The sequence below is a fragment of the Staurois parvus genome, unplaced genomic scaffold, assembly GCF_062004578.1.
Source record: "Staurois parvus isolate SC_StPar_1 unplaced genomic scaffold, SC_StPar_1.0 ptg000048l, whole genome shotgun sequence".
Lineage (NCBI taxonomy): Eukaryota > Metazoa > Chordata > Amphibia > Anura > Ranidae > Staurois > Staurois parvus.
The window spans coordinates 18,265,912-18,287,997 of record NW_028317844.1 but is presented as its reverse complement, the minus strand read 5'-3'; the positions used below and the strand labels follow the sequence as shown (position 1 = coordinate 18,287,997).

Here is a 22,086-nt window from a genome sequence, read left to right as displayed (position 1 = left end):
ACCACTTTAACTTCAGATATCATATCACACTGATCTGACTGGATTTCCAGCATGACTGTTCAACAAAAGCTGGTTGTGAGACCAGTTTCTGTCAGAGCTGTTCCTGCCGAACTGACCATTTTTAGACAATTTTGTCCCATGTGTACTCAGCTTAAGGCATTTATACAGCAAGTGTAATTCCCTTGAAAATTTATTACACAGGAACAAGCAGCTAAACCTGACACCTTCATGTGAAAGAAAAATCTGTGGAGGCATTTTATGCCGCTTCACCTAGGGCTGATACCTATGAAAGTCTCAGAGCCACATTTTTATGTATAGCCATCTTGTGACACCGCCACACAACCCAAAAAAACAAAAGCAAGCTTTCTTACATAAACTTATACACTACTACAACCTCACATATACAAGACCCCTGTACTACTATAGCCTAGACACAGTGGCTATGGGATTAATTAGGTGTGCTCTTCTTTGGCTGCTGAAATCACTGAAGATTAAATACTTTTGGTATCTTTCCCTAACAGAAAACCACATAATATGTGACCATCTTGGCCACCCACCTTCATGCGCTGTGGAGTGCCGTGGTAGTTTATTAAAGCTTTCTGTGAGAATATCTACTTGCTTGTACATCCCGTACAGCAAGCAGATATTCTGACAGGTCTGCAGGAGACCTTCATGGCATCAGCGATCTACTGATTGCTGGTGCAATGCTTTCCAGGCTCCTGTAGACAAAAATCATAAATGCACATTTTTTTATGTGCATTTATTATTTTTGTCTAAAAGGTGAACTTATCCTTTAATTTAAACAATCCTGAACAAAAGTGAAAATGGGACGTTAAAGGTATGGATAGAGTGGATTAGAATAAAATGCTGATATGTTATCTTTAGGCCTACAATAAATGTGTAGTAATTACGCTCCCACACAGAGCGTATTGCTGATGGTGATTTCTTCCACATGCATTTGTACCAAAATATTATAGTATGGGCAGGAAATATCTCACTACATAGTGGATTCCACTACCATGACACTTTCAATGTCCCCCTTGAGCTGCTTATTGGGTCTGGAGGAGAACCTGACCCCCACTAATGCAGAAAGAACATTTCTTGGTTTAAATCTGTATTATGCCAGAATGCATTTGAAAATGTCTAACTACCTTCCATTCTATTTTGGAAAAATATTGTCAATATTAACCTATCCGTATACCAAGAAACATATAAAAATACAGGCTGTCCACATACATTCCTCAATGTGTGAGCACCATGGCTGGAATAGATATGCAAACAGTGTAATTATATAACACAGGCTCCAGTATTACCTAACCTTAGCTATAATATCTGTAACCTTTTGAAGTCTATAGCCTTACAAAACTTGTAAATACTAATCAACCCTTATACTAAAACACATATACAAATACAGTCTGATATGCAGATTTGCAAACAATGTAATTGCAACATACTGTACTACAGGTGCTGGTATTACCTGGCCTTAGCTCTCTTTTGAAGTCTATAGCTTTTGGACCCTGTGGCCTTTAAAGCTTGCTCCTCATATGTCACCAACACCAGATGTTTTGGATCACATTCTTGTGATTCTATCTACAGATTATACTTGATAACCAAAGCCTAAACTTTTTTTTCTGTTTTGGAGAGAGTAGGGAATGGTTAAAACCCTATCAGTTTTTTTTTCTGTTCAAGAGATTTCTTTTCACTTCCTATTCTGTAGACATTTTTGCACAAATGTTAAAAATGTGCATCTGAGGCCTGAAGATTACTTAAACCCCCCCCCCCCCCAAAACATTATATATATATATAATTAAAAAGGATAATGGTCTTGTATGTATCTTTAGCTTGAACCCCAGCAACATTTTTTTTTCTTGCATGGGAGTCTTTAACTAGGATAAGAGTCTGGTATAGGTGAAGGAAATCTGCAGCCACTTTATTTACAAACAGAAGTAAAGTGGTTGAAGCTATCAACTTCCAGCAATTTAAACAGTATTTTGTCTTGGTAATTGTAAGTTTTGCTGCAGTTGGTTGTATACATCACACAAATGTGCCACTTCAAAAGCAGGTTAAGGGCATCCCCCAGGCATGTTATTTATAGGAATTTGCATTGTAATGCACCACTTTAAGCATTTTTAAAATTGCTGTTCCCCACTAAACAGCACTTGATTTTATATTTTTTTGCTGTGGCATGTGTTCCCCAGGACAGTGCCCAGCCACAATACAATTTGTTTAACAATCTCTTGCCTATTAGTCTAGAAAAGAATGGAATGATTTCTAACAACTTTCATTTAATTCAATAGGGTTTGATTTTGGCGCCCAAACAGCTGTAAGGTTTGCCAGACCTGCCTCGAACCAAACCTTTGCATGTTTGACTCATCCCTACTAGTAAGAATGTATGTATGTGAGATAGGGATATTAGAATGTAAGCTCCTTGAGGGCAGGGACTAATGTGAATGTACAGTATGTAAAGCCCTATACTAATTGCCAGTGCTATACAAGTACCTATAATAAATGAATTCATTATTGGTGGGATATGCCTTTCCATACAAATTGTACAAAAAAGGAAAATATTGTGGTACAAAAATGTGTTCAGTAAAGTCTTCTCTATGGCTGTGATCTGCCCCAGCCAGGAGATGTTATGCTTTTCCTAAGACATCACTAAAAAGTAGGTAAATAGTTTTGGATAATTGTCTTGGAGTAGAAGCATATAGAAGGGAAGGTGTTGGCTTTACAACCAGATAAACCACTTCTACAAGAAGGCTGGCAGTTATGAAAAAAGCTATAAACAAACACCTGGCTGATTTAGCAGCCAGGAATTTGTTTACATGCATACACTGCACTGCTGAAATAGTTATGTCAGCGGCAACAAAAGGGTTCAAATTTAGAAATTTCTCCCACTTTTGATGGTACTGACAGTGGTTGCCAAGACAAACAGAGAGAGTGAATCTCCTTAGCAGGAACACAGACTGCTATAAAAATCTCACAGGGTTCTAATCATTTCACAGTTCAAAATAGACAAAAAGTTCCCATTAGATATATTTTAAAACTGACTTAAACAACCAATTTCTAGTCCTCTAATAATTAAAAACATGCAAAATTACAGATATGTTGAACAAGAAGAAAAAATTGTAAAATTGCCATAAAGTAGTACTAAAAAGCAAACACAAAGTAAAAATCAAACGCTCACATCATGCATATTGTAAAGATGGGCCTCATTCACACAGGTGTACTTAAATGCGCCTGTGCAGGCCCTCTTTGCCTGCACAGGTGCAGGCAGTCTAATTAATGTCAATTGGGATGCAGCGCCTGCACAGACACAGTTGCTGCTCCCATTTTGATATCTGTGTAGGTGCAGGTGCTTGTGGGTGCATGTCCCCAAACAAACACTGTGTTCAGAGACACACACTTGAACCCACATAGACCCACAGACATACTGTACATAAATCCTTGTTTTGCTACACACAAAGGGGTAAATAGTAAATGTTTTAAATAGAAATAATCTTTTTTTTATATAATTTAGCAAATGTTTCTTTGTTGCCCTTTTTTAAAATGTTATGTATTTGTTATTTATTTACTTGAAACCGTTTCATATTTTATATTCACCAGGAATTTTTATGATGTATCATGTTGGGCATCGCATTTATAAGGGCTGTAAATTGAAAAAAGGCTGAAATCTATGTTTAGGGCAATCAAAGATTGCTTAATCTTAAGGAAAGATTTAAACTGCAAAGAGAAAAAATATTTATCAGGGAATTAAAAAAAAAACAGTCATTAACCTATGCCTATGTATTCTCCAGAATGACATATGCAGGAATGCAATTGAATGAATTCTGTGCCTAAATTATAATGTGTGCATTTCAAGGCTAAACCTTTAAGGCTAAACTTCAGGTAAACAACTAAAAACATAGATAAAATACATATACTAGGCCCCTTGGACAATCCGATTGGGCCCGCCAGTCAGTTTTTTTTGCAGTGGACCTGATTGGACCATCCATAGACCTCTATGGACCGGACACCCGCCAGCATTCGATCCAATCCTGTAAACCAAAAACAGACGTTCCCCATCTGGCCAGCAGATCGGATCGGATGACAGTTGGGTGGAAATGGACAAGCAGAAGTCAGCGGGTCGTGTCTGTGTCTGCTGTCTGCTCTGTAGCAGCAGAGCAGACGGAGACCTGTCATCCGCCTGCTCAGCGGGGAGCAGCAGAGAGACCCCCTGCTGAGCAGGCGGATCCGCCTAAGAGTTGTCTTACCTGCCAAATTCATTGGCCACACAGCATAGCAAGTCTGGTGACCTGACGTTTTCTGCTGCAGTTAAGCCGTACATCGAGAAAGAAAAGAAAAAATCCATACAAAATTGAGGTCTGGGAATGTATTTCTGCTTTTATCTAGTTAAACTATATTGTGTTAATCTAGCATTTTGATTTTTTTTTTCAGGGCAAAGTATGACATCAACATCTAAAGGCATTTTCCGACCATTTCTAGTTGTCTGCATTGTGTTGATCTGTTTCATGGTATGTATATTGATATATGTGAAACCAACAAACAATTGGATCTCCAGCCCAATAGAATCAGCTAACTCTGTACTTAAGATGAAGAATTTTTTCTCTAGTAAAAGGGAGGATTACAATGAAACCATTGTTCTTATTTGGGTATGGCCTTTCGGACAAACCTTTGAACTCCAGTCTTGTGAAGCTCTTTTTAATATCCGTGGGTGCCATTTAACTACTGACCGCACACTGTACAACAAATCCCATGCAGTTCTTATACATCACAGGGATATCACCTGGGATTTGACAAACCTACCAGTGCAAGTAAGACCACCCTTTCAAAAATGGATTTGGATGAATCTAGAGTCACCAACCCATACACCACAAAAAAGTGGAATTGAACATTTATTTAATCTCACATTGACCTACAGACGGGACTCAGACATTCAGGTGCCTTATGGCTTTATGGTCGTAAGCACTCAGCCCTTTGAATTTGAAGTGCCAAGCAAGGATAAACTGGTCTGTTGGGTTGTGAGCAATTGGAATCCTGATCATGTGAGAGTCAAATATTACAATGATCTCAACAAATACATTGAAATCCTGACTTTTGGCCAAGCCTTTGGGGAATACTTGAGTGATAAAAGCTTGATTCCAACCATCTCTACTTGTAAATTTTATTTGTCATTTGAAAATTCTCTCCATAAGGACTACATAACAGAAAAACTTTATAATGCATTACTGGCAGGATCGGTGCCCATTGTGCTAGGTCCACCAAGAGAAAACTATGAAAATTATATACCAGCAGACTCTTTCATCCATGTGGAAGATTTTCTCTCTCCAAGAGAGTTGGCAGATTATCTGTTAATTCTGAACAAAGATACTGAGCGCTATCTGGCATACTTCAACTGGAGGAAATACTACACAGTGAACTTGCCCCATTTCTGGGAGTCTCACGCTTGCCTAGCATGTGATCATGTTAAAAGACATCAGGAGTACAAATCTGTCAGTAATCTGGAAAAATGGTTTTGGAACTAAGCCTCTGCTTTCATGTTTGAGCACTTTCTGAAAAGACATTACAATGGTTACTCACATCAAGATAAAAGTTTAGTGCTTTGTCTCACCGTTTACCGCTGTGTTGAATGCATAATTTAACATAAACTTCGTCAGACATAAAAGAAACTCCTTTCAGCATCAGAGTTATCATTTGCTGACACTTACATGTAGCAGAAGTTCATGTGCATAGTGGGAAGGTTTCTTAGTCTGAACTAATCAGATTTTTTACACATCTTTTTAGAGTCCGTCCTTGTTCCCACATTATGTAGCAATTTGGTATCACCTACTTTTCTGTGTACTTGTTTGGCTGCCATCAATATCAATCTGCAAATTGTTATGATGCCAGATATCAGATGAGAGTTGGGTATTTTAATAATATATATGTCTATTGGCAGACTTTTAGGAACAAAAACCTTTATGGGGTGAGAAATGAGAATTGGAAAAGTCTTATTTATCAATGTTCTTTGTGATAAATTATGTTCATTTAGCTTCAGCTGAACCTACAAGTTAACACTTTGAAGCCATTTTCTCACCCTTTAAACAAGCTCACAGTGTATATCCATTTACAAAGGTTTCACGTTTATGATCATATTGATCAAGTGTGATGCTATATTTCTTTATTTTAGAGTCACTTTTTCAAGTATTTTTTTAAAGAAAGTATGACCTTTAACTCATATAAGTATTTAATGGCACCATTGTGATACATGCAGTTACTTGTGGGGAGATGTAAATCTATTTTTCAGTCTTTTGGGGTATCCTGTAAGTTTCTGCTTGTCAGTGAAAAAAATGCAGGTTTGTAAAGTGACTTATACCTGGCCATTAGAACTTTCGGATGTACACTGGAAGTATTTCACTACTTAGAGAAGATACTGCCTATATTGAAGATTTTGACTCATATTATTTTTGCAAGCCATGGGGATTTAATAACTATAACAGCTACAACAGGAATAGTATGTACCATATTGATAAGCAATACAGGTTTTGTCACACATGCTTCATTTTCCAATCACAAGATAAAACAATAGGCACAGGTAGTAAATATTATATAATTGGGAATAAAGTATAACTACCATATATTTCATAAATTGTATTAAGGAGTGATGGTGCACAGTGTGCTTCAGCTTATACTAATCTATTTAAAGACAGATCTGTGATAGATGAAACGGCACAGTTGGCTTGCATTGCTGCATTTCATACATTGTGCTTTGCTCTGTTGAATAGGCTTGTAGACATATACCAGTTCATTCCAACTGCCATATGCACATTACCATTTTAAGAAGTAGCTTAACTCAGCCTCTAAATGCACTAGATCCAATATCACTTGAACAAAGATTAGCAAAATCCATCTGCATAACAGAACATTTTATTCATTTGAATTTAGATGTTAGCAATCTATTGATTAAATAGTATAAGTCCTATTTAACTACTAAAACATTTAAATTGAGAATACAGTAAAACAAGTAATACTTTTTTAATTTATTTATTTAAGGTTTTATTTAAGTACATAAAGAAGAGAACACAGGTGTCAAACAGTTGACGCATAGCCTATGGAATTAGTCCACATAACAAAGGTCCAAATAAGCCAACATACGGAGCAAAACCTGACCAACTAAGAGATAAGAGCAAAAAAAATCCATATTAATATTAACAGTAAAAAAAACTTCAATGAAGTAGATCATGAGATCATGAAAACTTTCCTCAACACTAGAAATCTATGCTGTTTGGTATCAGAAAAGGGCGCATTCCTAAGCATAGCCCAAGTCACATATAGTAGAATGAGTTGATGCATCAAGTATTCCGTATCTACAGAGTTCAGCCGTTACGTTTAAAGTAATCAAATTTTGATTTGTGGACAAACCTGCTTATGTGTATAAGGCAGATATTAATCCTGAGTTCTTAGATTTCTGAACTGTATTCTCTGCAGGTTGGAAAAATCTTTTAGCATTTATTCAGGTAGGTTGAAAATTTGCAATTAGCCAAAAAATATGAGATTCAGCAACACTGCAAATCAAGTGATTTGTGTCTATATGTTATGTAGTGTTAAAATCCAATCATGTATTATAACCTTCACGGTATCATGTTATTCTTCTGATGTTGCATGCTTCTATCTAAGGCGCAAAGCCAAGCTGCATGGTGGTCAGATTTCATCTTGTTATGAAAAAGGCTCATAATTAAATTCCAGCTTTGAATTAGACACACATTTGAACTAGGCATACACACACTCCACATTGCAGCCAAACCCTAATATAAAATTTCAAGCTCTAGGGCAAGATATGCAAATGAGTATCATTGAAGACACTGTTTGTTGTGTCATATAGCCAATGTTGTGGCCAGTCCAGAGAAATATATCATAGCTAGAATTTTTGATCTTGGATTGTAAACTGTTTACATTTAAATGGAACACCCTTTGCTTCTTTCATGTCCACTTTCGGCAGGAAGCACATCCAAAGGCACAGTCATTACAGTATAAAACAAATGTTGATATGTGTTAAACAGACAATGATAGTAATTACAGTGCTAATGGCACAAAAGGAACAAATAAAGGAAAAAAGAAACACTGTCAATTTAAAAAACAAAAAATTGAACAAAATAGACACATCCTTTATTGCCAGAGTTAAGAGGCTAAACTAGACCCACCTACTTAAGTATGGAATGGCAGCATGGAGAAGTCACGTGCATAAAATCAATGTAGACATGCAATACTGCTGCTTCCAATAACTGTACTTAAGTGTTGTCCAAGAATGGGATGATGTTTAGTACACACACAGGCCTACAACTGTAGCTTGAAGAGATCATATACATACTTTCTAAATGATGCCTAAATAACTATTTTAAAATAATAAATTCATTGTTTGGCACTCAGGCATGATATGCTACTATTATTGAAAATGTTACAGTATGTGTAATTCATCACAGGACCAGTGGACCTTATGGGTCCCCATTAGCAAAGCCAGACATAATTTATGATCTGTGCAATACATATTCTTGCACAAGAGTCACAAATAATCTTATTCAAGACTTTACAGATGTAAAGATTATTTTAGAGAATAGCAGTAACAAATGGCAGGTGATTTTTCTATGTGGACATCTCTCCTAGTTGAATGGTTTATCTGCTGGGTTTTGTGCATGATTTGCCAAATATCATAACTGCAATGATCACTTACAGCCTTTACACATGCTGTACATTATGGAAGGATTGTAAGGATGGGTGAATTACTTTTGTAGCACATACACTGGCTAAGTGTTCCTGAGGGGCTATTTGCAGTGATCAAAATGTGACAATATGACCTAAACATATTTAAAGCTTCATGGCCACTATTCTATTTATGATAAAAAATACTGCACAATTTGTCTGCATTATTGTTGGTGCAAGCTGAAATAGTAAGCAGTAGTAAGAATTAGAAAAGCATTTATCACCAGAGTATTTATCAGTGTTTATATTGTTATATGTATTTCCAAAGCACAAAGTGCAAATTATCTATACTGGTATTTTTATTAGTTGGCACGGGAATTGGAGGTTCTTAAAAGCCATTTTCATAAACATTGATAAAAAAGTTTTTCTATGGAGAGTTTTGCTAGAATATGTTAACAGCATATTCCCAAGTAAATTTTCTAAAGGAATAAGAGAAAATGTAAAATCCTAAGAAGCAATGTAGTATTTTTACACAAGTCACCAAAAATAGCATCATCTGGTACACATTATGCTGTACAGAAAATGTAAAGTGTCTCGGTCAGATCTTTCAATAATTTACAATTGCAAGTCCCTGTAAGAGAAGAGGTACTACACATTCATCGATGGCTGTGGGGTTAATTTACTGAAACTAGAGAGTGCAAAATCTGGTGCATGGTAGCCAATCAGCTTCTAACTTCAGTTTGTTCAACTAAGCTTTGACAATAAAAAATGTAAGCTGATTGGTTTCTATGCAGAGCTGCACCAGATTTTGTACTCTCCAGTTTTAGTAAATCAACCCAAGTGTCTCCTGACCTCTCTATTCCAATACTGCAGCCTCTATAAACTCTTTGCCATTCAATACTTCTGGAAGTGGCTGAATCATGTGTCTCCACCACATTTCGTAGTTCCTTCCTACAACCCCTAGTGCACTGCAGGAATCAGCAGTGATGCAGAAGTTGCAAGAAGGAACTAAGAATTACACCAGGGGACACAAGCATCCAAAGCTTCCGAAAGTGGCAAAAGCTGAAAATACATATGAAGGTTGTGGCACAGGAATAAATGAACGGTAGTAGACTCGGGCCACCGGAAATATAAGCATGCTTCTTCTTCTCTTACAATGTTGCATATAAGGTTTAGTGGGGCAGAGTAGGACCTCACTGCTATCCAAAATCATGGTTAAGAGCTCTTGTCCTAACAACAATACAAATGTAAATGGACAAGCTCTGCTTTTTAACACAAAAGACCTGTTGTACAACATGCCCTCACCTACATTCCTTATACAAAGATGTGGAGACCTTAGGCTTGTAACATTGATCCCCCAGGGGGGAAGATAGGAGAACTCCTTGCTGAAATCCCAAGCAGCAATAAAATGATGTACTTGTCTTTCATCTTCTATATGTATCGTCCTGTTTAATTTGCTCTGCTTCTTCAAAATTGGAGAATAATGGAACTTTAATTTCAAAGACATGTTTGAAAGAAAAGTAATTAACCAGTTTGATATGTATCGTTTGTCTCGGCTGATTGTTGCACCTTTATTACATTTTATTTTTAATATGCTCCTTCCTTTACCCAATACCTGTGAAATTAGAGCATTCAAAATATTCTTCATTTTCTTCTTTGTAGCAAACTGTGTGCCGGATGGTATCAAGTATGATTATATCATAAAATAATTTTACCTAGAGAAATGAACAAAGGATTGGCAAGTAAAAGTACTGCTGCCTGCAGTGTATATACACATGAGTAAGCAGCCCAATATGTTTCTTGCTATATCTAAAATAAGGTCCTTTTTAGGAATTGATTTCAAAGCCCATGTACTGTATTTGACCTAGTTTCATAGATGTGTATTTGAGTAAATGGCCTCTCTAAAGTGTTATTTATTTCCAAATGATTTGTTGCTGTGCTGTTTAGAGCAGGGCTTGCTTTTCTGAATAAAACAGAGAAGGTATTAAATACTTCTTTCAAGCACAAAATAACAGCATGCCATCTGCCACCTAATTATGGTCACTCCCGGATGCTCTCATGGTCCCTTCCAGATACCAGATTATACTGTAACTTCTAGATGATAGGGTACATGGAAAAAATATATGATTAAAAAGGTAGAGTAATCTTTTTCAACTTAAATTGACAACTAATTCACATTGTCATTAGTTATGGGCACTTATGAACTTGAGAAAAAAAATCATTATTGGAGAGAACTCTTTGTGTTTCTGAAAATATTTTACTTTCACTTAGATCCATTTCAGAGCCAAGAACCTAAGGAATCCCTGTAAAAAATGTCTAATACTCACTATATAAAGTGGTAGATTCAAGAGTCTGAACTGTGGTTCAGGGCTTGCTAGCTCACTTTCATTAAACAAACGAAAGTAAAGTCTACAAAACAGTTGCCCACGCAGGTGATGTTCACCAGAAAGGTGAACAGGTAACAAAAAAATGCTGTCACCTGGCTCTCTTTTCAGCAGTGCCATTGCTTAGGCCCCAAACCTTGGCCTTTGGCTTTTGTTTGGTCCCTCTGTCTCCCTGGGTTCTCCTGGCTCACAGAGATTTTCAGGGACATCTGTGTGGCCCTGCCTCTGGTTGCCATGGTAGACTACCCACCTTTATCATCAGCATTCATAGCCGTATCAACAGTATTGTTAGCTCTACAGGCAGCCCTTGCCTGTTACTAACTGAAGTCTATGATCTGCTTATCACACCAACCTCTCTCTTCAAAAGCTAGTTAGTCTCTTTAATATTTAAAATTGCAACAGTCTTACATCTTGTCTGCTGAACTTTCACAGGTTAATTGTCCCATGCAGCCACGCGGTGGAATTGCAGCTTTCTTAGACTCTCTAAAACCTCCTGAAAGCCAAACAAGTTTCCTGTTGTCAGGGAAAATGACAAATCCAAAGCCTTGTTCATACCCCCTACAGGATGCTGGATGCTGTGCCACAACTCCTTGGTTGTCCAATTCACAAACAGCCATAATACTGTATTTAACTCTAGGTTTCTCATACTTATTGGTACCTCCTGAAGGTCAGAAAGTTTTTTGCCACTGTTGCCAAGATTGAAAACAGATATTTTTTGTGCAGGGCTCAGGGCAGGTGCATAGACGCACTCTCATATTTCCTCAGCTGTTGCTCATCTTGTGGTTTGATCTCCCAGTGATATCTTTCCCGTTGCTAAAACTGATGATCTTTCCTTACCAGAGTATTGCTGGAGGTCCCAGTCACACCGGATGGTCTCTTCTGTCAGAATATCGGCTTTGTACTGATCATTATCATCCTGGTTTAGACCCAATGAAAGGTAGATTATCCAGAACTGCCTCACTAGTAGAGACTGTAATAACTGCGACCACTGGTCTCTAGGCCAAGCCATCCATTTAGCCACTCAAATTCAGTCAGGAAGTCCTCATCCTCCTCAGTAGGTAGCATGGGCTACATGAAGATAATTATCATAATCTCTCGCACTTTGTTTAGGTTCCATTTGAACCAATCCTCCACTATCTTGTACACTATTGGACTATTTTTTTTTACACAGCTCAAAGCAGAACCTTGTAAAGGAGCCACACCTGCTGCATGCTATGCACAATTTCTGGCTCTTTCACATAAAGTGCCAATAGTCTTTGACAGGTACTCACTTTCTGATTCCTCCGCTTGTTTTAAACTACTTGTGATATTCTTGGGTTGTTAACTCAGAGATAGATTTGTTTTTAGTGAGACCACACCAGTCCGAACTGTAGTACAGGGCTTGCCAGCCCACTTTTATTAAACAAATGAAACTAAAGACCAAAAAAAAGTTACCCATGTAGAGGATTTTCACCAGCGAGAACACGTAACAGAAAAATGCTAAGTCACCTGGCTGTCATCAGAAGTGCCAATGCTTAAGCCCCAAACCCTGGCTTTTGCTTGATCCCTTGGACCAACTCATCCAGTTCTCCTGGATCCTTGGGTTCTCCTGACTCTCAGCCTTTCGTTGCAGCACCTTGCTGCATGGGCCCACAATCTGGCCTTTCATTAGGGGATCTAATGGCACCTGTCTGCCACACTGGACAGATCTGGACACACACACGCATTGCCCCTGCAGCTGTTTTTCTCCTGGACAGAAAGCATACTTTTCTTCTGGTTGGAGCCATCTGTCTTTTAAAGGGAGTCCGGCACTATGGTCAGGTTTTTGCTTATAACAAGTGTGCACAACTGCACACGCATGCAGTCTCATACAGCCTGGAGTTTCTCACTTTGCATTTGTGTGAACCCTGTGTACATTTTGCCTACTTTCACACAGTGGCAGGGATTAACACTGTCACAAAAATTATAATAGAAGGACATTCCTTCAAATTATTGGATTCAAGTGTTTCAGTGGAAGGGTACTTTTATTGCATATGAAGACATTTTATATAATTGTGCACTTCCAAACCTGTGGCAACACTTTAGGAAAAGTAATTTTCTGTTCCAGTATGACTGTGTCCCTGTGTTCAAATCTAGGTCCATAAAGATAAGGTTTTTTGAGTTTGGTGTGGATGGGTTGCACAGAGCTCTAATCTCAATCCCACCTGAACACCTTTGGCATGAATTAAAATGCCTGCTGTGAGCCAGGTCTTTGTCTACAATTTCAATACCTTACCTGCTATATACTCTTTTGGGCACATTCCAAAGTCTTGTGTAAAGTTTTTCCAGAACAGTGGAGGTCTAGACAAGAGGTGGAAGAGCAGGCCAATAGAAGTGATAATACCCAGAGGGACCATACTTTTTGATACATATTAGAACAACCCCTAGGTTGATAAGTTAGTTTTTCTCTCTCCAAAATGGCATTAACTGTGTTACGCCATTGTAAAAAGGTGAAAGGACCAGAAGTGCTGAACAATGAGTTTATGTGTGAGAAACACTAAACATGCCACCAGTAATTTAGATGATGATGGTACTATATCCTCAGAGAGAACGCTCAGTAAGAGAAGGATTGTTTTTACTGTCTGGAGCTCTGTGGGGGACAACTCCATTAGATTTTGCAATAGCATGCCCAACAAATTCTTATAAGAGTGATATTCAGGCGTTCACAAACACACGGCCATAAAGTGTATGTTTTGAATGTTAGACAAAGCAGAATCATAAACCATTGTTGGTGTTATACACTGGTTTTAGTGGAAGAAAATATCAAAATAAGACTTTTTAATAGGCATTTGAGAAGAGTGATGTGATAAAGATATTAGCAATATAGCAGAGTTGAAGACATTGTGGGGTTTACTTAATAAAAATGAAGAGTGCAAACTCTGGTGCAGCTCTGCATGGAAACCAATCAGCTTTCAGGTTTTATTGTCAAAGCGTAATTGAACAAGCTGACGTTAGAAGCTGATTGGCTACCATACACAGCTGCACCAGATTCTGAGTGCACCAGTTTTAGTAAATCTACCCCTGTATGTGAGGATACAATAAAAATACATGTGCAGTATATCTCTACGGTATATGCATTTATTTGCCCATGTTTCCTCCCTGCAAGTACAGAAAAATATCTGCTGATCTCTCAGAAATGCACTTACTGTAGCTCCTAATTCCCTAGTATGAACTGACAGCACATGCTTTATTTGGCTACAATTGCAAGATATCGTTTCAGTCCTACCCAGTTGTATTTTGTTAAACTACCGAACCCTCCCACCCTCTCCAACTCTGCAGCATGAAGGGTTATTGTTCTGCAGTCCATGATAATAACTGGGGTTTTAATTAAACTCTTTGAGATAACACATGAAGTGGGCACAGCTTTACATTTCTGACATGATCATCACATATATATTTTTTTTCTTCACTTATTGAGCAGAGATAACACAACGTCATTTATGGTATATTTAAAAGAAAGATCAAAAGAGAGCAAGTTAAAAAATCAGAGATACCATGATTTACTATTTTTCCAGATTTTCTAGATTATTTATTTTAAAAAAACAACTTTTTTTACTGGCTTCTATTCTACTTTGATACCCATATGAAGTTAGGATACATTTTGTTTTAAAATTTCTTGCTTAAAAAAAACTGCACCATTTTATTTCCAGTCATTTTATTATTTGGATACAGTTTAAAAAGGAATAGAAGGATTGTTCTTTTTATTAAATCACTTAATATTTATTAGATTTTTTGTTTGGTTTACAAAGTACAAAAATAGACAATTAGAAAGGGCATACAAAATAGCAACTAAGCAAATTCCATTTCTCATGTAGAACAGAAATGTCAGAGATATCACAAGACCACCTACATATCATAGTGTGCAATAAAATGTATAGAAAGTTATGATGCACATAGTATACATGTAAGTTGGAAGGTGACCCAAAGAGTACAGGAATACAGGCTTGATAATGGACATAGGCAGTTCTCACCAGCAGTTAAGCAGTTCATTTATGGTTAATTTTTCTTTACTTTCACCACAGGTTGAAGGAAAGAAAATTATTATTATTATTATTATTATTATACAGTATTTAAAAAGCGCCAATAGTTCGCTCAGCACTGTACATTACAAAGGGGGACAGAACATGTGACAGAACAATACCAATACAATGTGATACACGAGGGGTTCGAGGGCTCTGCTCTTTCGAGCTTACAATCTAGGAGGGAGGGGGTGGTGGCACAGGAGGAGATAGCTGTGGGGGATGGGGTGGTAGGAAGAGTGGAGGAGGTCGGCAAGTTAGCAGGGGGTGGGGTAGGCTTCCCTGAATAAAATCACTTTATTCCCCCATCAACACAGTCAGTGTTGATGGGAGAATCCTTCCCGCAGCACTATTGTATTCTGCTGGTGGAGGAGGGATCTTTCCCAGCCAGCAGAACACAATGGTTATTGCTAGTGACTATAGCTGCCAGCAGTAATCACATGCAGAAAAATCTAACAGGCTGGTTGTACCCAATCGATGGATAGATTGACTTGGGTAGAATCAACATGCCCCATTGAACTGGCTGAATTTCAATCAATGTATGGCTTCTTTTAGTTTAACAAATAAAAGATTACTGAGATATATAAGTCTAGACAAGAGGCGGAAGAGCAGATCAATGAAGGAGATGATAGCCAGGGGGAACAGATTTTTTTTTACTTATTAGGACAACCCTTAGGCTAGGTTCACACTAATGCGGTGCATCGCATGTGATTCTCACAGGAACCGCACTGCATTCCTGTGCAAATCACATGCGATTTGTGTGCGGTGCAATTGGAGCCATACATTATGTATGATTCAAATAGTACCGCATTTGCACCAAAAAGGTGCAGGGCCCTTTTTTGGGTCCGCACTAGAATCAGATTGCATGGGTATTCACACCAATGCAATCCGATTCTGCACATTGCACCGTGTTCTGTGGACCGATTTTGGGGTGTTGTTAACTCAACATACACACCAGCATTGTTCCGCATGAACGGGGTGTGATTCTGATGCGGTGTGGAATTCGCACAGAAAACGCTGTGAATTCCACACGGCATCAGTGTGAACCAAGGCTTATGTTGATGTGTTCATTTTTCTCTCTCTAAAATGGCATTAACTGCGTTACACCATTGTAAAAAGGTGAAAGGACCAGGAGTGCTGAACAATGAGTTTATGTGTGAGAAACACACCAACAGTAATTTAGATGATGGTGGTACTATATCCTCAGGGAGAATGCTCAGTAGGAGAAGGATTGTTTTTACCATCTGGAGCTCTGTGGTTGGCAATGTCCACTCACCTTGCGTCTCAGTGACCACTACCACTGGAACACGAAGTAGGGGCAAGCCATCCTAATGCGCTCACAGAAGGCAAAAAATCCTACGTTTCTAAGTCTTCCTCACTTTATCCAAAACACCAAAATGTAAAAAAATCATAAAAGCTCTCTAACGTTAAACATTGGAACAATCACAGTGATTCCCAATGGCAGAACATACAATTTTCTTGACCACTTTATGTTTGGTAGATGCTAACCTAAAGGGACAGACAGCAATGCCTATGCAAGCACATAACAGGATATACAATCAGCACACATTCTTCTTTAAGAATCATATATTCATTTATAATGTAAAAGTCATTCAAGAAAAGCAGTGTTTTGGGGAAGTGCCTTGATCAAATGACCCCATGCAGCCCCAAAGTATTGCTCTTATTGTATGACTTCTACATTATAAATGGTGATACTGTCTAAAAAAAGAAGGTGTAATGGTGACATATCCTATTAAAGTTACATATTGCAGCTTACCAATCAATAGATGTGGCGGCTGCATTCGTTTTCCTTTGTTTAGGCTTTTTTCGCTCTGTTTTCACTTGTGATCTGGCCAGTAACATACCTCCTGTATTACAGTGCCCCCACTCTGAATGAAAGAGTACAGGGGGCAGCAGCATCTTCAGTCTGGTGGAGGGGTAGTGTTAGATGTTCTATTTTTTTTTTTTTATTATTATTATACAGGATTTATATAGCACCAACAGTTTTCTCAGCGCTTTACAATATAACGGGAGACAATACAGCAACAATACAGTTCAATACAAGAGGGATAGGAGGGCCCTGCTCCTTGGAACTTACAATCTAAGAGTTCTAAGATGCTCTAGCAGATTTAGATCTAACTAACACATTGAAGCCAAACTCCAGCTAATACTTTATAAGCAGTAACAGCAAACAGTTTTTTTCCTTTTGGGATAAAGGTTTTATAAATAAGTAAATGCTGATCATTGTAAGCACCCCTGCTAGTGTTAAATGGTTTGTCTCATCTCTGTATTTTATACATCCTGCTGGAGAGCTTTTTCTTTTGAAAAGCAACAGGCTTACTGGCTGGATCACCAGAAGAAAATAGAAGAAAGAAAGCCTAAACAAGAAAATGAATGCAGCCACCACATCTAATAAAAATGGTAAACTGCACTATATTATTTTTTTTTTTGGAGGGGGGTGGGTTTATTACCACTTTAACTGTTGGGGATATTTATACTTATTTCCAGTTCAAATATCACCTGTACACATTAAAAATAAAGAAAAGCTTTTAGTGAACTTTATTTATAAACTTTATTAATTCAAATGAAAAAAAAATGTTTGTGTAATACTTTCTTTTTCTGTATGGTGATATAATGCACTTCAGGGTACGGGGAACTATATAGCACCCAGTAAAATACAGCAATGTTCATATAATTTATTCTCACGTATATATTTGTATGCAAGAGAGTCTAGTGAAGATTATGTTTTGAGACCATGATACAGAAAAACTGTGTGCCAAACTGTTGAAGCACAAATGCTGTTACGAGTTAATGTATTGTTAAGACCATCTGTTATCATTTGTGTTTATGTATTGTACTGTTGCACTACTTTGTAAAGCTATAAATACTTGCCAAATGCATACTATGTGAAACTCTATTTTTAGATTTACGCTACTGCACTACGGTCATGATACAGTTTCATGTCATTTGTAAACTATTGTGATGTCACTTATACAGCAGGTGACAATTAACAACACCTTTGATTAGCTGAACTTTGTTTTATGAGCTACAACATGTTCTGTCATTTGTTCTATATTTTTGGTTGTCAGTTGTCTGCCACCTGTCATTTCTACAAGCCAAATTTAACTTGAAGGCACAGCAAGGAACCATTAAAATATTCTTTCCTGATTAATATAATAGCATGGGATGTTTCTTGTGTCAAAGAAGAAAAAGTTTACTTTTGTCCTACCCATCCTGCACTCTCCTTGGTCCTGTTTTGTATGACAAAGAAAACAATCAGAAACTTGCTTTTGTATCTTTCAGATGTGGTCACCATTCCTCCCACTGACACTAATGATGTGGCAGTATTCCTTCCACTGACACCAAAGATATATACGATCTGATACAAGACGGTTCGCAGGACCCTGGTCAAAAGAGCTTACAATCAAAGGGAATAGCAAGTAGTACAACTGTGAGGGAAGAGATGATAAAGAAAGTAAGCTCCAATCTTTGGGTTCAGGCTTGATAGGCTTCCCTGAAGATGAATTGTAATGGATAAATGCAAACTTAGTATGAGACAATCAGACAAATTAGGGTGGGAAGTTCCAGAAGTAGGCAGAGGCTATGGAGATATTCTGGAGGTGAGCATGGGAGAAGGTGACAAGTAGAGATGTGCAAAACAAAAAAATGTGTTTTGTTTCATTTTGATTCATCATTTGACTAATTTAGTTTTGTTCAATTCGTTAAATTCATTTTCAGAATTTATTTTGCTTCATTTATTAAAATTTGAAATTTCGAACAGTTCCAGTAATAATTCTAACGTTACAATCCATAATTCACAATCCACATCCATTTCAGAAAAATTTTCACAGTGCCTTTGTTGATCACTACTCACGTCACCATAGTGCAGCTCACAATTTGTATTGTTTTGTAAAGTATTATATTCTTTTCTATTCTATTTTTTTATTTTCTATTCTATTTTTTAATTTTCTATTCTATTCTAATGTATTCTATTCGAATTCAGATTCATTCTATTCAAAATTCGAACTTCGGAAGACAGTTATATTCTTTCTATTTTATTCTATTATTCCTTCCACTGGCTTCCGATTGCTCGTCGCATTAAATTCAAAATACTAACACTGACATACAAAGCCATCCATAATGCTGCCCCAAACTACCTCACCGACCTGATACCCAAATACCACCCAACCCGTATTCTTCGCTCCTCACAAGACCTCCTGCTTTCTAGCTCCCTGGTCTCCTCCTCCCGCGCCTGACTACGGGACTTCTCCAGGACTTCCCTCATCCTCTGGAACTCACTACCCCAATCCATCAGACTGTCACCTACCCTTCTCACCTTTAGGCACACCCTGAAAACCCATCTCTTCAGGGAAGCCTACCCCGCCCTCACCTAACAGCCGATCTCCTCCACTCCTCCTACCACTCCATCCCCCACAGCCACTTCCCCCTGTACCACTATCCCCTCCCTCCTAGATTGTAAGCTCGAAAAAGCAGGGCCCTCAAACCCCTCGTGTATTGTTTTGTTACTGTATTGTCTCGTGTACTGTCCCCCACTATAATGTACAGCACTGAGCAAACCTTCTGGCGCTATATAAATACTGTATAATAATAATATTTTATTCAATTGTTTTTCTATGCTATTCTTTTCAATTTTATTCTTTGATTTTCTATTTTAATCTTTTCAGTTCTATTTGTTTCTATTCTATTTTTTTATTTTCTATTCTATTCTTTTCTATTCTATTCTAATTGATTCTATTCCTTTTTATTCTATTTCTTTATTTTCTATTCTATTTTTTTTCTATTTTGCTGTATTCTATTCTTTTGTATTCTGTTCTTTTCTTTTATTTTCTATTTTATTCTTTTTTCCTCTATTCTATTCTTTTCTATTCTATTCTATTATTTTATATTCTATTCTAATGTATTCTATTAATATTAATTCTATTCGAATTTTGACTTTCAGAAGACATTTATATTCTTTCTATTTTATTCTATTCTGTTTTATTTTTTTTCTATTCTATTCTAATCTTTTGTATTCTATTGTAATTGATTCTATTTTATTCTTTTCTATTCATTTCCTTAATTTTCTATTGTATTTTGTTCTGTTTTACTCTATTCTTCTCTTTTGTATTCTGATCTATTTTTTTATTTTCTATTCTGTTATTTTTTTCCCCTCTTTTCTTTTCTATTCTATTATATTCTAGTCTTTTATTTTCCATTCTATTCTTTCCTATTGATTTATTTTCTATTCTTGTTTGCGAATTCAAATTTGTTTTCGAATTCGAATTTGTTTAAAAAAATTTATTTGATTTCAAATTTGTTTTTGAATTCGAATCAATTCGAATTTCAAACATATTTTGATTCGTTATTTCAGATTAATTTAAATTCGTTACTTTTGTCATTCAGAACTCAGATACATCCGAATCTCTGTATAACTGAAAATATATCCGAATTTTAATTCGGAATGAAACGAACAGCACATGTCTAGTGACAAGGTAGCTAGAGAGCAGGAGGTCTTGGAAGAAATGGAAAGGACGGTTTGGATTTAGCTTGGGCAGAGTAGTGGATGGCTTGGAATGCTTTTGTTAGTATTTTGAACTTTATTTGTTGGATGAGCAGAAGCAAGTAGAAGGATTGACAGAGATGGGTGGTGGCCACAGAACAGTTGGTAAGTTGGTTAATTCCAGCTGCAGTATTTATGATAGACTGAATGGGGGATTGCCTGTGTAAAGGAGGAGTAAGTTGCAATAGCCAAGGCAAAAGATAACAAGGGAGTGAATTAGTAGCTTTTGGGTGTCGTTTGTTAAGTAGGGGAGATTACTGGAAATGTTATGGAGGTGAAAGAGGCAAAATGTGGAAAGTGATTGAATGACAGGCCAGAAGGACAAATAAGAGCCCAGAATTGCACTTGGCACCCTATCATGAAGGGAGGGACTAACACTTGTACTATTGATCTGGATGGAAATGTTTGTGTAGTGGACATGAAGAAGGGGGGGGGGGGGGGGGCAGGGATTTTATGTTAACTTTGGAAAGACTGAGTTTGATAAATTGATGTAACATGCACAAAGTGGCTAAAGAGGTGAGCTGATTAGTAGAAAGAAAGATTTGAGTGTGGTCAGCATAGAGATGGTATTGCAAGGTTTTTAACAGATCCAGGGAGGAGGTATAGACAGAGAATGGAAAAGATCTGAGGAGAGAGTCTTGGGGACCCTTATGGAAAGTGGAAGAGGTGAGGAGGTGTGTTAGTAAGAGAAGAACCAGAAAAGTGAAGAGTCTCAGAAGTCAAGGCAGTAGAGTTTTTCTTTTTTTTAGGAGGAGTCGGTGGTCAACTATTTAAAAATTAGCAGAAAGGTCTAAGAGTATGAATATAGAGTAGTGACCATTGGTTTTAAGAGTGTAGATTCTGTGGAGTGTTGCAGGCAAAAGTAAACCTGAAAGAGGCAGAGAAGGTTGTTGTTCAGTGAGGTGGTAGCTCAAACTGTTGAAGACTAGAAGTATTAGAAGTTTGGAGGTAAATGGAAGCAAAACAGTCTTACGTTGTTCAGACTAGTGGGATCCAGAGAGGTCTTCTTAAGTATGGGATTATTCAATGCATGTTTTAGAGGAATGAAGAATATGCCAGTAAAGAAGGAGAGATTGAGTTGGAGAGAGTAAAATAGAGCAAGATTGTGGCTGAAATGTGATATAAATAGAGCCCATGGGGTCAGTGTTAAGTGAACTTCAGAAAGAGGTTTAGCAACATACTCTGTGATAACAGGGTCAAACAAGAAAGATATGGAATTTTTTAGTAAATATGGTATATTAGGTGGGGAAGATGTTTGTAAAGTGGATATTATATCACAAAGTGAATCAACCTGTTTTTTTTAATTATTCTCCTGGACAGTCACCCAAGAGTATGTCTGAGACTTTTGAGATTTATGGTGTCATCTACATGCCAGGTGTGTAGCAGACAGGGACTAAATCTGTTTGTAGTGAGGGAAGCAAATGTGTTCAAG

At 37.4% G+C, this 22,086-nt stretch overlaps 1 protein-coding gene across 4 annotated transcripts in view; it reads left to right on the top strand.

Moving 5' to 3' along the window:
• Nucleotides 1–18,271, top strand: part of FUT9 (fucosyltransferase 9) — a 263,707-nt gene extending 245,436 nt beyond the window's left edge. For all 4 annotated transcript variants that reach the window (XM_089665374.1, XM_089665375.1, XM_089665372.1 and 1 more), the window contains one exon: nucleotides 4,435–18,271. In XM_089665374.1, coding sequence (XP_089521500.1) covers nucleotides 4,435–5,522 — 1,088 coding nt within the window. In that variant the 3' untranslated portion in view covers nucleotides 5,523–18,271. The remainder of the gene's footprint in view (nucleotides 1–4,434) is intronic.
• Nucleotides 18,272–22,086: the final 3,815 nt, after the last annotated feature.